Source organism: Coenobita brevimanus, chromosome 90 (genome assembly GCF_032717465.1).
Source record: "Coenobita brevimanus isolate Jiangsu-jjx chromosome 90, ASM3271746v2, whole genome shotgun sequence".
Taxonomy (NCBI): domain Eukaryota; kingdom Metazoa; phylum Arthropoda; class Malacostraca; order Decapoda; family Coenobitidae; genus Coenobita; species Coenobita brevimanus.
In genome coordinates this window covers 39,863,732-39,877,520 of record NC_137043.1, presented here as the reverse complement: position 1 = coordinate 39,877,520, position 13,789 = coordinate 39,863,732, and the positions used below count along the sequence as shown (strand labels likewise).

General features: G+C 40.2%; 1 protein-coding gene across 1 annotated transcript in view; it reads right to left on the bottom strand.

Moving 5' to 3' along the window:
* Nucleotides 1–12,815, bottom strand: part of LOC145411588 (RNA-binding protein 25) — a 37,260-nt gene extending 24,445 nt beyond the window's left edge. Inside the window, exons 1-6 of the mRNA XM_080281598.1 lie at nt 12,659–12,815; nt 11,228–11,343; nt 10,827–10,924; nt 9,513–9,550; nt 6,145–6,430; nt 5,669–5,806 (exon numbers count right to left, since the gene is read on the bottom strand). Coding sequence (XP_080137724.1) covers nt 5,669–5,806; nt 6,145–6,430; nt 9,513–9,550; nt 10,827–10,905 — 541 coding nt within the window. The 5' untranslated portion in view covers nt 10,906–10,924; nt 11,228–11,343; nt 12,659–12,815. The remainder of the gene's footprint in view (nt 1–5,668; nt 5,807–6,144; nt 6,431–9,512; nt 9,551–10,826; nt 10,925–11,227; nt 11,344–12,658) is intronic.
* Between the last annotated feature and the right edge of the window lie 974 nt (nt 12,816–13,789).

The following is a 13,789-nucleotide window of genomic DNA, read 5'->3' as shown; positions in this document are numbered from 1 at the left end:
TTAATTAATAATAGAAAATCAGGATTCAGAGTGAAAATTTCTTAACCCCTCCGTGGCCGCCGGCGTCAAATGACGTTTAGCCGATAAATGGCAGCAGGCGTCGCTTGAGCGTGGCCTGTAAAAAACTGCAAAAATTTTTGGGAAGTGAACGAACGTTCTGAACGTTTTCATACTGACCTACATTACACTCCCATACTCCTCATCAAGAAGTTCAGAGCCTGCTGCTGTGATGAGTGGATTTTCGATTTTTTCGCTCCTGGCCATGCCTAAACAAGCACAACTACACCCATTATCTCGACCCAGGCAGAACATATCATCTTTGTCCTCTCTTGCAAAACACACACAAATACCTGTTTACGATTATGAAGTAACACAGGCACATACAAAAAGGACATGATAATAAGTGAAAAATACATTTTTGTCTTGGTATCTTTACCTATTTGGTCAGGTTTGCTGTAATGGTTTGGATCATTAGATGCAGTGCAACTTGTAGTAAACTATGAAAACTTTCAGGAAGTGAACGAAAATCTGGGACATGTGACTGACCTTGACTTCACCCTCTCACATTTCACATCAGTTCACCACCTGCTGTCGTGATGAGAGGATGTACGATTTTTTCGCTGGTGGCCATGCCTAAAAACACATAGTTACACCCATTATTTCGACCTAGATAGAAAATACAATCTTTTTCCTCCCTTGCAAAACACACACAACCACCCTATTTATGAGACAGCAATATACTGTATATTGCGAAAATAACAAGGTAAAATGATAGGGACGAACGTAAAATGATTAAAAATGAACGTGTTAAGGAAAAAATACATTTCCCCCCGCCTGTAAACGTATTTATTTCTGCTTTGTATCAGTATTCATAATAATTAGACTTATTTAGTTCTTAAACTGCATTACGATTCTATTTTTAGCCATGCTCGTGGTGTGGGAGCTCGAAGTTGTGACTCAACTTCTGTACTGCTAATCGGATCTGACCCTCCATTTTATTCTCCCGTGGCAGAGTCAAGCCTTGGAGGACGTGCAGTTATCTCATTTATTTATTCTCCCGTGGCAGAGTCAAGCCTTGGAGCATGTGCAGTTTTTTCATTTAGGACCGACAATTCAACTCTTTCGCTCCCTTTTCCAAGCATGGGCACAACAATAACGTAAAAAACAACTTGAAACTATCATAAACATATTTTTATCAAAAAAAGGTGAAAAAATATTGATAATTTTTTTCCCAGCCATTCCTAACAGATTATGTACTGAAATCATTCGATACCATTGTATCTCATATATGCACAACACTTCAGTACCATTCGCATTGTTTTGGGAGGTAAAAAAAAAACAACAACAACACCTGCCCAGTTGCGTTGCAGCAGCATCCCTGGGCGGCGGATATTGGTTGCCGATATTTCTGCAACTTCCTCGCTCCATTGCAAGCCACAAAATGCATCCAGGAAGCTGGGCTTTGCAATGTTAGGTGCATCTGAACTTTCTCTTCAGTATGGCAAGAAAAAAAAATTCAAAAAATGGCCCCGGCATCAACCTGGCGTGCATGGAAAATTCCAAGCCTTCGGCTACGGAGGGGTTAAAGTCAACAGAAGTGTTTTGCCTCTAGCCAAACAACTCACCTTGAGGGACTTTTCTTTTGGATAAATATCAATTTACAATGCAGATACATTTTTTTTTTTTTGTACTCAAAATAAATATTTATGCAAAACAGAAGTCTGTTAAGGTGTGCTGACAATCTGAAGGGGAAATATCTGCTAACATTGGCCAACCACTCATCAGCTGACAGAGATGTAAACACTGCCGATATGAAGGAGAAATATCTGCTAACATTTGTGCATTTTAGCTCTGAAACCTAGTGTTTTAATTAAGTTATATTCAGTAAAAATTTTTAAGTAGATTTCAGATAATTGGGTGTATATGAGCCATTGTAGCAAAAAAGATTAAAATATTTTCCAGTGAAATGTGCCGATTCGGTATTTAGTGACACAGAGTCGGGTGAGCAAAGTGAGTAGGAATGGATCCCATCGACTTTGTACGTAAGAAAATACTTTTTTTTTATTACCTATGAATATTATTGTGTCCAAGCCTTCCCTAAACTTTACTGTGTTATGCAATAAACTATTTATAGTGGCATTTGAGAAAGGAAAGTGGCAAATGGGATATTGCCACGAGTTAGGAGCTCGTGGCGTGAAGCAGGTTGATGGCCAAGATGCTTTTCATGAATGAAAATAATTTCTTGTGTTACAAATGGCCTTTATCAAGTCAAAACCTTGCTAAAATTATACTGTGTTGCGTAGCAGACTGCTTATAGTTTTATATGAGAGAATAATGGCCGGCCTTTTGTTATGAATCCCACACTTGTATGGGTATTTGTCTGGCATTTGATAATATTGTCCGGCCTCAGCCCGTGTCTGGCAAATCCGAAATCCGGGAAATAGGGGTCCACCAAATCAAGGGTCGAGTGTACTATGGTTGACTATGAGGTAAACACTTGTACTTCAATTTTTTCTGGCATGGTGATAATACTTACCTTACTACTTATGCTCTACAGCATTTATAATATTTGCATTTCATATCACAATTATGGTCCATATCACATTCCAAACTAATTTCAAGATCAAGAAAAATAAATTTCTACCCAAGAAAGTAATATTCTTGTCACACACCTACACTGATCATGAACCATTCACTTAGATGCCCATTTACCCTTACACAAGCCTCACTATCATCATAAAAACTCTTGACGGCACCTAGCAGCCTACCATCTACACCACACATGCACAAAAGCTTCCACAATCCTTCCCTCTCTACTTTCTCATATGCTTCTTCCAGATCCATAAATACCATAACATCTTATAGTCCTTCTCACAAGCCTTCTATACTATCTCACTGCAAATATTTGAACCACACATCCTCTGCCACTCCTAAAGCCACCATGTTCATCACTCACTAAGACTTCTGATATCTCTCATCATTCATCATCATCATCTGGACCTCCTTTCCCATCCTGACCAGAGAAGTAGCACTGTCCAGACAGCCCAAATCTGCCCACGCTTCCATTCATTCACATTTCAGGCCACTGGAATCCTGGCTCTATCATAATTCTTCCATATACCTATCCTACAGTGCTCAATAGACTTATGCTACGATAATTCTTGCACTCACTTTGCTCACCTTTATTTTTGTACAAGGATAAAATCACTGCCTTTTCCATTCTACTGACACAGTTTCACTCATCCATGCCTTCTTACATATCTCCAACAAGCATTTCATTCTGCTCTCTCCACTACATGTAATCATCTCTGCATACACCTCATCAACCCCAGCTGCTTTCCCATTTTTCAGCTGCTTCACAGCATTCTTCACCTGTGTGCCACATTTCCTGGCACTGCATTCCTTCTCTGCACACTCCCAAAACCAATCACGTTAACAGTTGCTTTGGTGTCTCAATTCCCATTCATCAGACTTTCAAAATATTCTTTCCAACTGGTCTTTACTACATCCCCATGGGTTGATAATCTAACACTTACATCCTTCACACTTTCACATTTCTTTCTGCTGTCACTTCTACATTTCTGCACCTCTTTCCAGAAAAACTTCCTATTTTTAGAGTAGTTTGCATTCATTTTTCTTCCTAGACCATCATTTACCTCCTTTTTCCTCTTCACTAGTCCTTTTACATGCTTCTTGCTCTCAATATATTCAGTTCTTATTTCAACTGAATCCCTGTCCTGTATCCACTCTAGCCATTTCTTCATTTTTTCCTCCACTGCTCTCTTAACCTCTTCATCCCACCATGCCGCACATTTCTTTCTTGTTACTCTTGCCACACCACACACTACTTTAGCATTCCTACCTAAACAATCCCTCTATGCATTCCACAAGCTGTCCGGATCCATTTGATTCTAACTCCTCCCCTACTTTGGTCCTGTATTCATCTGCCATTTCTTTGATCCTCAGCTTCTCAACTTTCAGTCTCTCTCCCTGACTGCTCCTCTCACTCTTGGTCTACCTCACTCCTCTCAGATTGATCTTGCATACCACAATCATATGATCTGACAAACCTCCACGTCGTCCTCTCACTGCCCTCATATCAGCAACACTTCCCAGCATCGATTTGTCTATGAGCACATAATTAATCAAGCTCGTTTCAGCATGATCTAGATCCTCTCTATACTATGTATAGTTATGTGCATCTTTGTGTTTGAAATAAGAATTACAAATGCACAACCTCCTATCCTGACATGTCCTTCAGTTGCTTCCCATTATCAGTCTCTCCTGGTGCTGCATTATTACCTATTATATCATTCACAGGACCAGTGCCTACACTCCCATTCATGTCACCCATTACAAACACTTTATTTACTCCTGGCCATTTCTCCCACTACTTCATCCAGCTCATCCCAAAACCTGTCTTCATCTCACTCCTGTCATCACACAGTGCATACACTACAATCACTGCCACTTTCACCTTCTCAAACTTGAATTTGGCATACATACATCTCAAGCCGACACATTTGTAGTCTCTCATTCCACTCTGCCTCACTTCATGCATCAACAAAGCAACTCCTTCCTTGCATCTTCCTTGTCCATTCATGTTCGACCACACACATTTTACACCCTCCCACTCCCTTTCATCTTTGTTTCACACGATGCCATCCCGGCACTTCTCGCACTCTTGAACACATTCACTACTTCCACCCTCTTGCTCTCCTCAATTCACACCTTTCACATTGTCATGCGAATCTGCCCATTTGGTTGGGGCCCTGAGCAGGTATTGGGCCCTCTCAGGCTCTCTGAAATTTACACAAGGAAAACATGAAACTTGTTATAGATAATTCAACACCCATCACACACCAGCGTAGTGACAGCAACAAAAGAAGAAACACATAAACAAGTACCATATCTGAACAAATGAATAAGGCTGATATCAGAATGAACAACAGGACTTGTCAAATTTGAATGATTATTTTCAGTAACCTGGCTATTTGGTAATAGCTATTTTGTGGACTAAACCTACCTGGTGGTGGTGGTGTGTGCAGGTGTGGGGGAGGGGGGGAGTTCCCATATAAAGGAAACAATGCAGTCAACAACAGATATTCACATCATTTTCCTGTATAAGCCCGTAACCTGATAAAACCATATGGCAATGGGATGATGATGTGCTTCTAATATTGACTGCTGAGGAAAAAATTTTTGTGATAAGTGGAGGCACTCATCATCCACTCACTATTTACTATGTTGGGTGGTAACAATATAGCTAAATTATGGTGCTTGGTGGTTTAGTGGGTAATTATGGTGCTCCAATCGGATTGAAACGGTGTACGTTTATATCCAAGGGGTGGTTGGGGTATACTGCTCAGGTAATGCCACTCACAGATGCGTGAGGCTGGTCACTTGCATCTAAAATGTCAGGACCAATCTGCTTAGCCCCAGGCTCCAACGTTCTTCATGAGGCAACATTGGATTAGATGATGGATGGATGGAAAAAATTTCCTTCATGCAACAAACTAGCAGGTTCATAAAGAATAAGGAAACTGAAATGAATTTTGGGTTGCTGACTGTGCAGGATACAGATATTTTGTAGCTTTCGTATACTGAGGTAGACCATGCAGCATATTCAGATATTTAAGACATGGGAACAAAAACCTGCAAGTCTTACCTTTATAGTCATCAAGGACTTCTTTGGTTTTGGCATCTGCTTTCACCACCAATTTCTTCTCAGCAATCTCGTAATCATGTAAGAGTCGGATCGCTCGTAAAGCAGCATCAGGATTCCCAAACTCACAGAAGCCAAAAGCTGTGTAAAAATGAGAATATCACACTGCTCAAATTTTATGATTTACTATGACACAAATGCATGATACTAAGTATCTGGAATTAAAATAAATGAATAAATAAATAAAAATACAGATTAATTATAATGAGAGCATTATCATGATAGCAGCTGAAGTAATGTATGGTAAAGGATATGATCAGTGCTGTGCTGCTGGGCTGAAATATAAACTAAAAACAGATAATATTTTGCAAATGAATCAATATGGCAATCAATATTCATGGTTTCTCCTGCTGGGAAAATAATGCATCCATCAAATGGATGACTATGGTAAACATTACAACCTGTGTGCTGCCACCTACCCTGCAGTTTGCCTGATGCCCCCTGGACCCTTTTCCAACTGTGAACATTGCCACATGTATTGAGGATGTGCCTAACCATCACATCAGGAGCCTTTTCAGTGATATTTCCCACAAACACAGTAACTGCCGGCCCAGATGACTCTATCCGTTTTGAGTAACTAGGGGGCTTCATGCCGTGGCTGGTGGTGGTGGCTGGCCCTTGGGGGGCTTTGGTGGAGGAGGTTTCAGGATTTCCGGTCCGCATGGCTGGTCGGGTGGAAACTGGTGTTGGGATCTGTGACAGAGTCTGTGTGGGTTAAAAATTAACATAAATACCTAAGATAAGGTTTTAGAATTAGTATTGTCTGTGTTAGGTGACAGGTTACATGCACTGAAATTTGTGTCTTAGTAAGAAGAAAAACTTAAATGAATACCAAAGCCTGAAAACATAGCTACAGTTTAGGGTCTCTAAGGTAACTTGCTTTGGTGGAGTTCTTGGGGTTTCATGTCCTCTTGGTTTTGACGTGTGGACACCAGCATTGGGATAAGCAACATTGTCTGTGTCAAGAGAAAAGGTTCTTTCAGTACCCAAACCTCTCAGCTGTACCCGAGGCTAAATATCTATAAGGCTGATATTGTGGCCCCTGTTTCAACTGAATGTGACGCCAGTGGACTGAAGGTGAAGCCGTCCTTCTTCTGCAGTTCACCATACTATTTTCTGGTACCGAAAGCAAACAGAGGGATGTTTGTATAACTGGGCAGCACAACTACCTGGTTTATCAGTGTCAGCACAAGAAAGCATCCCTCTCCAGAACCAGTCTATGAGGTAGCCTGCCTCATAGTGTCAGGATTTCCTTAAGAGTCTGTGTCAAGGGTGGGAAAATGGAACAATAAAACAATTACTTTTTAGAGAGGGAAAGTGTCATTATGTACACATTCATCAAGCCCATTTTTGAGGTCATGAGTATGTAAGGCAGCTGCTCCCTGAACTTCTTCCAACCACTCCTCACTCTTGCCACAGAGCTAGCTCCTGCCTCACCTCCAGCACATAACATGTCTCCCAAATAACAAAACTCTTCCACACACTCAAGAGACTCACCAGCAAGTTCAAGCCTTTAACGCCTGTCATTATCCATATGTTCTCCCCAATGCACCACACACATTAAATCAAGATTATCTTGCCATCTACCTCTAATACTACTACCTCTCATATGCACCCACTTATCACAAACACTGCATAAGACGGAATTACTTCCCACGCCCTGGTGACAAATCGCACATGGCCACTCTCCCTCTTCTTTGACAGTACCACCACCAGCCCTAGATACCATCACTTTTTTTTTTATATGCTTTTACTCTTACGCCCTTGTGCTCCGCACCATCTCTCCACTTCCTAAATCTTTCATCCACTTCCCTTTCATTCTCTCCAATCAATATCAAATCATCAGCATACAACATCTCCCACGGAAGTCCATTTCTGAAGTCGAATGACAGAGCCTCAAGTGCCATGATAAACAACAAGGGGCTCAAAACTGACCCCTGGTGCACACCAACAATCACGGAAAACTCACCATTCAAATCTCCATTCACCCTTACTTGGGTGCGAGCATCAATATACAAGGCCATAACGACCCTAACCAGCTACTCCTCGATCCCAAGCATTCTCATAGCCCATTTCACCACCTCTCTAGGGACTCTGCTAAAGGCCTTCTCCAAATCAACAAAAAGTACAATTCCCTTTTCTTTCCTATAATTTTTTCCTGAAGCTGAAGAACAAAGAATTTGGCATTAGCAGTCCCTTTGCCCAGCATAAACACAAACTGCATCTCATCAATATTCACTCTTTCTCTAATCATACCATCTAGAAATCTCTCCATTACTTTATCTAATCTAAAAGTTTTACAACTCTATAATATCCTTTATCCAGGGCATCACCTTTCTCTTTGTACATCATCTTCATCATCCGAACCTCCTTTCCCACCGCAGGCAGGGTGAGGAGTAACAACGTCCAGACAGCCTGAGTTTGCCCAATCCAATGGGCCACGCTTCCATTCACTCATCATTCATGCCCCCGGAATCCTGACTCTATCTGATACGCCAGAAACTTTCACCACATTCTGTAACTTCACACAAATGTATCCGATAGAGCAGTAATACCCTGTAGTACAGTAGTTCTTCTCTAGGCAGTCTGGCCGGACAGACCAGAGTCACTAAGGAAGGCCACAGCCGAGACCAGGCTTTCCCACAGAGCTCTCAAGGAGTGTATGTTGTAATATTGGCACAGTTTTTTAATATTATTCACCAATGCTCAACAAAAAAAATCACAAAATGCCTATGTATTTATCCCAATTTTTACCCCTTTTTTGCCATGCTGAAAAAATTACAGTCGCGTTTGTCAGTCTCTGATAAAAATATATGCACAAAATGTTCCCCTTTCATTCCTCTTCTTGTAGGTATTTTGCTTTTTGTCTTATGTTCAAAACTAATGGAGTTAAATCACTCCAAACGACAATAAGTTTAGTTCCGAGATATCACTCATTTTCTGTTGACTTGCAGTGTCTGTACGATTAGAAACAAATTAGGTACTTTTTATTTTATGAGTTAGGATTAGGGATGGTTATGATGAGGTAGAGTGTTGGAGAAGACAAAGCAGGAGAAAAAGACGCAGAAGGTTGGAGGTCGTCAGGAGAAGTGGATGGTGGAGAAAGAATTGCTACTTCCAACGTGTTTTTCTCCCCTCAAAATGGCATCAAATTCTTCTCTGCCGCTTTCTGACGTTGCAGTAGCGTCTTAGATGGTCGCCCCATCTTCAGAAAGTGTGCAAAAATAATGAGAAATGGCCAAGATTAGTGCAGACTGAGACCAAGGCTGCCACATCTCACCCCTCCCAGTGTCATAGCATCTCTGGCCTTTCCCACCTCGCTGCCACCCCCCACACAATCACACTCCCATTGCCAGACGTACAACATAATTTTTACAGAAAAAAAAAAAAAAATTGGGAAAAAGTGGTCATATTATACATTACACAGAAAATGGAGATTTCTGCAGGGAAGTGACCTCAAAATTGGAATTACAAAATAATTTTTTTTGAAGGGGAAAGAATTGTCATACAGCTGCCAAATTTTTATAGAGAATGACTGATACTCAGAGCTATTTTATGGGGCAACTTCTGCGAAATGCCTTTGTCAGTCAAAAATCAGTCCCCGCTGGCATCCCCTCCCCTTAATTTAGTTTACAGTATCTTAAAACATTTTTAGTAAAGAAGCACTGGTATAAAAAAACAGAATTTCAGAGGACGGCATTAAACTACACATGTATATCATTATAAAACGACTACCTCTCTGTCCAGGTTACTGACATTACATGAAACAGTTCAGCATAGTACCCACCTGAGATATTGGGATTCCCACAGCAGGTACTATGTTGGCTGCAAGAGAAAAGAACAATTCAGAATAAAATACCATAAAGTCAACTAATGACAACCTTACTCTAACAGAAACCCCATACTATGGCCAGCCATGGCAAAGCTAATGTTTTTTATGGACTAGAAGTTAAACCAAATGCTAAAACCATATAATGTAATTACTTCTTAACAGTTGCTGAAAAATAAAAGGAGAAGAGAGTACACTGAATATATGATTAGGAAAAATTATAATGAAATGATTCAGTACTGAACTAAACCCAGTAACAAACACTAACCCAGTTTTTATAAATAGTAATTATAGCTCAGATGCTGCTACTGATGACATAACACATCTTTAAGTTAAAAGTACTGGAGAAGTAAATATGGTACCATACTGAAATACTGGAGGACTCTTGTGCTGACCTACAACCAGTTCCCAACATGTGAAAAGTGTTTGGAATAAACAACAGGTGACAACACCAGCCAGAGAGATGGTGTGTAGTACCTGTTTGATGGGCATAAATGCATTACACATGTGTGCATATAAATACTTAACTAGAGTACAAGTGGATGAAATAGTACATCATAATCATGAAAGAGTTTAAATGGCTTACATATAAAGTACTGACAAATGAAGAAATGCACAAGTAATAAAAGAGTGTGTATGCGCATTCATACAGAACTGAGCAGTGTAAAACTGATTTACCATGTACAGTACTGGATCCCTTCTCTACGAAAAGCCTCCCTACATGCTTAAGTGTCTTAGGAATGTTTAATCTAAACTAAATGTGAAGTGAGGACAAGTTGCTAGTTCTATCTACAGTATCTATTAAATGTCAGATGCCTTAATCCCTTGAGGGGAGACCACAGACAAATTGCCTCCATGTCACCCTGTCCCCTGCCATTCTGCTGCTCTCCCTTCAGCTCACACCCCCCTCTCTCATATACCTCTCCACTCCATCTCATCCTTGGTCATCCCCGCCCTCCTCTACGTCACTCACATACACTCTCCTGCTTAGTCTCTCACACTCCATCCTCTCCACATTGCCAAACCACCTCGATGTATTTCTCGTAATGCTCTCTATCACATCCACACCAAACCCTCCTCATGATAATTTCATAACTGTGTGATGGCAACACAGATCTATTTTTTCTACCATTGTCAACTACACCTGGTAATGAGGGATGCAGGCTACGATGCTCTAACGAATCTCAATGATCCACAAACGACCGTCAATAAATAGGGGCTTGCTTATACCTTTGTACCCCGAGCTGCAAAAATGGACAATAGTACACATACTTGCAAGTGTGAATGGAGTGCCCATCATGGTGGAGAGTGGCACACCAGGCATCAGGGGAGGCCTGGGTGGGAATGCCATTTCTGCGGTCCAACACACTCTAAAGGAAAAATATAAGTACCGGTAAGTAGTCAGGCACATTCAATGTGGTTCTGGAGCTTTTCTAATACTTCTTTTTAAGCTATTTATTCTGTACCTTCTATCTCACTATCACCCCATACATTACTGATGCAAATAATGCCAATATTCAATAAAAAATACACCTCAGTATTTTTCTACAATTATGTTACTGATGTAAACCATGTCAATATTCAATACACCTCAATATCTTCCTGTAAGTTACTGACACAAACTATATCAATATTTCATAATAGGGCTGAATCAACCTCCCAGCATAACATACCAAAATCTGATGAACTCCTGAGACCAGTCACAGCTAGGCCTCTGTCCGCACACCTCCTGCCGAACACCTAACAGCTTCGATACCTATTCCACCTTTGCTTCCTTCACTTCACCTTCCTGCCAAGACAAAAACAAATCAATTATGTGATTTAAAAACTTATGAGTGTGGACCCTCCTTAATTTCAGTTGCAGAATCATATTTGCAGTTTTTAATACAGTATTCATGGGTTAATGAACAATCTTAAAATACACTGGTTTAAGATAGATTTTGGGATGATTTGACAACCTGTATTGTTTAATCATCTCAAAATGGGCCTACAATTTAAACAAGTAGATCCTAATATCTGATGATGATCTGGAGTACTGCAATGGGTTTTTATGAAATAATATAGATTACTGACTACAGTAGTCATTCTGAAGGTATAAGGGTCAAAAATTAATTTTAAGTATGAAGAGAGTCCATCAATCAGCTAGGAAAATATGATTACAAAAGGGATGAGCTAGGTTATGATAAGTCTGGTTAGGTTAGCATAAAACAGGCTGGGTTAAGTTGTGAAAATTCAGATTAAGATTTGATAAACAAGCACTGATATAAGAAATTTTGTTAAAAAATGGCATTCTAAGATGGCATCCATAAGTCTTCAGACACCACAAGATGGTGTCCAACTGTAATACGTTATTGCTTTTCTAAAAAAAAATTTCAGCACTTTTAAAAGAACGAAAACACAACACAGCTTAACCTAACCTAATTCAACCCAACTTAATTTAATCGTAATCTAACCTACCTAACCTGAACTATCAGGGGATGAATAAGTTCAGGTTCAAATTAACCCACTGTCCCCTGCAGGATGTTGCTGCCTATGTCAACAAACCTAACTTCTTGACAAGTGACATGTTAAGTATTTTCACGAAAGCATGTCCAGAATGAATTTGGGCAATCTTTCAAACTTGTTTTCAATTGATAATTATGATGCATAGTCACTGTCATTAAAATTTCACCATTTGTTCAAGGTAGCTCTCTTGCAGTTTGACCAATGTGGTTTAAGCTGTTTACCTGTGGTTGATGGATCTGCTTGAGCCGACAGGTTGGGGTTAAGCAACAACCGAACAATATATGACTGCTTTAGGCTTACTTACCATTAAGTGACAGGCAGCGCACTAATAACAAATTCTCTCTATACATCAACACCCATTTATTTCATTCGATGTGCCACAAGCTTATGGTGGCTACCTGTAAATTTGAGTTTATGCCTATTTACATTACGGCAAACAATTTCAACGGCGTCCAAATATTCTCCTATGCAGAATGCCACAAACGAAGATCTAATTTCCATCCATGTTTCCAATAATAAGTGGGAAGAAATGAACCACATGACAGGAGGAAACTGATGAAGAATAATCCGTGGCCACATCAATAATCCGGTGACCTCACCTCTCACTCCCACCGTTAGGTCCCTCGCTGTGAAGACTTTATGACTTGGTGATGATGTTCAAGGTTGTGATGCCACTAGCAACAGCCAGCAATATCATATGGGAAGACGTCCAGAAGCTTTGCAATTGTTGACGTAGAAGGACACCCTCACTTTCAGAGAAAATGGCGTTCAACTGCAGTGTTGTCAACTCCAAATTTCAAAACGCACTATACTGGACCTCGGAAGCGCTAGATTTGGACAAAAACCCGCCAGATTTTAAAATGTCTGAACTGAGAAAGTAATGAAGAGTTTCAAAATTCGATTACAGTTAACCTGATTACAGCAAGAAAAATAAGTACTATTGCCTTTATTGATCCTTGGACACATTAATCAGTCTCTCTCCATTCACTGTAACATCGCCTCTCAATAACCATCACTTTACTCTTTTCTACATTTACTCTCAAGGCACGACGCTCACGGACATCAGCAAAACTCTGCACTAGTTCACCAAGTTCTTGTCCAGTATTTGCAAGTAGCACTGCATCCTCAGCATGCAACAAATTTGAGATATTCCATCCATCACCATTCATTACCAATGCCATCCCCCTTTCCATTACTCGTGTTTTTATTTCTCTCCTCGCCCCATTCATATATATATATATATATATATATATATATATATATATATATATATATATATATATATATATATATATATATTTTGAACAACCATGGGGACATCACACAACCCTGACGCACGCCCACACCGATCGGGAACCATTCACTAAGATGCCTACTAACCTTTACACATGCTTCGCCACCATAATAAAAACTCTTGACGGCACCTAGCAGCTTACCATCTTCACAGTACATGCGCAAAACCTTCCACAATCCTTCTCTGTCTACTTTGTCATATGCTTTTTCCAGGTCCGTGAAAGCCATAAACACCTTATAGTCCTTCTCACAAGCCTTCTGCACTATGTCTCACTGCAGATATTTGATCCACACTTCCTCTGCTGCTCCTAAAGCCGCCCTGTTCATCACTCAGTAGGACTTCTGATGTGTCTCTCTTACCTTCTCTATAACAATTCTATATATCTTCCCTACCACACTCAATAAACTGATGCCACGATAATTCTTGCATTCACTTC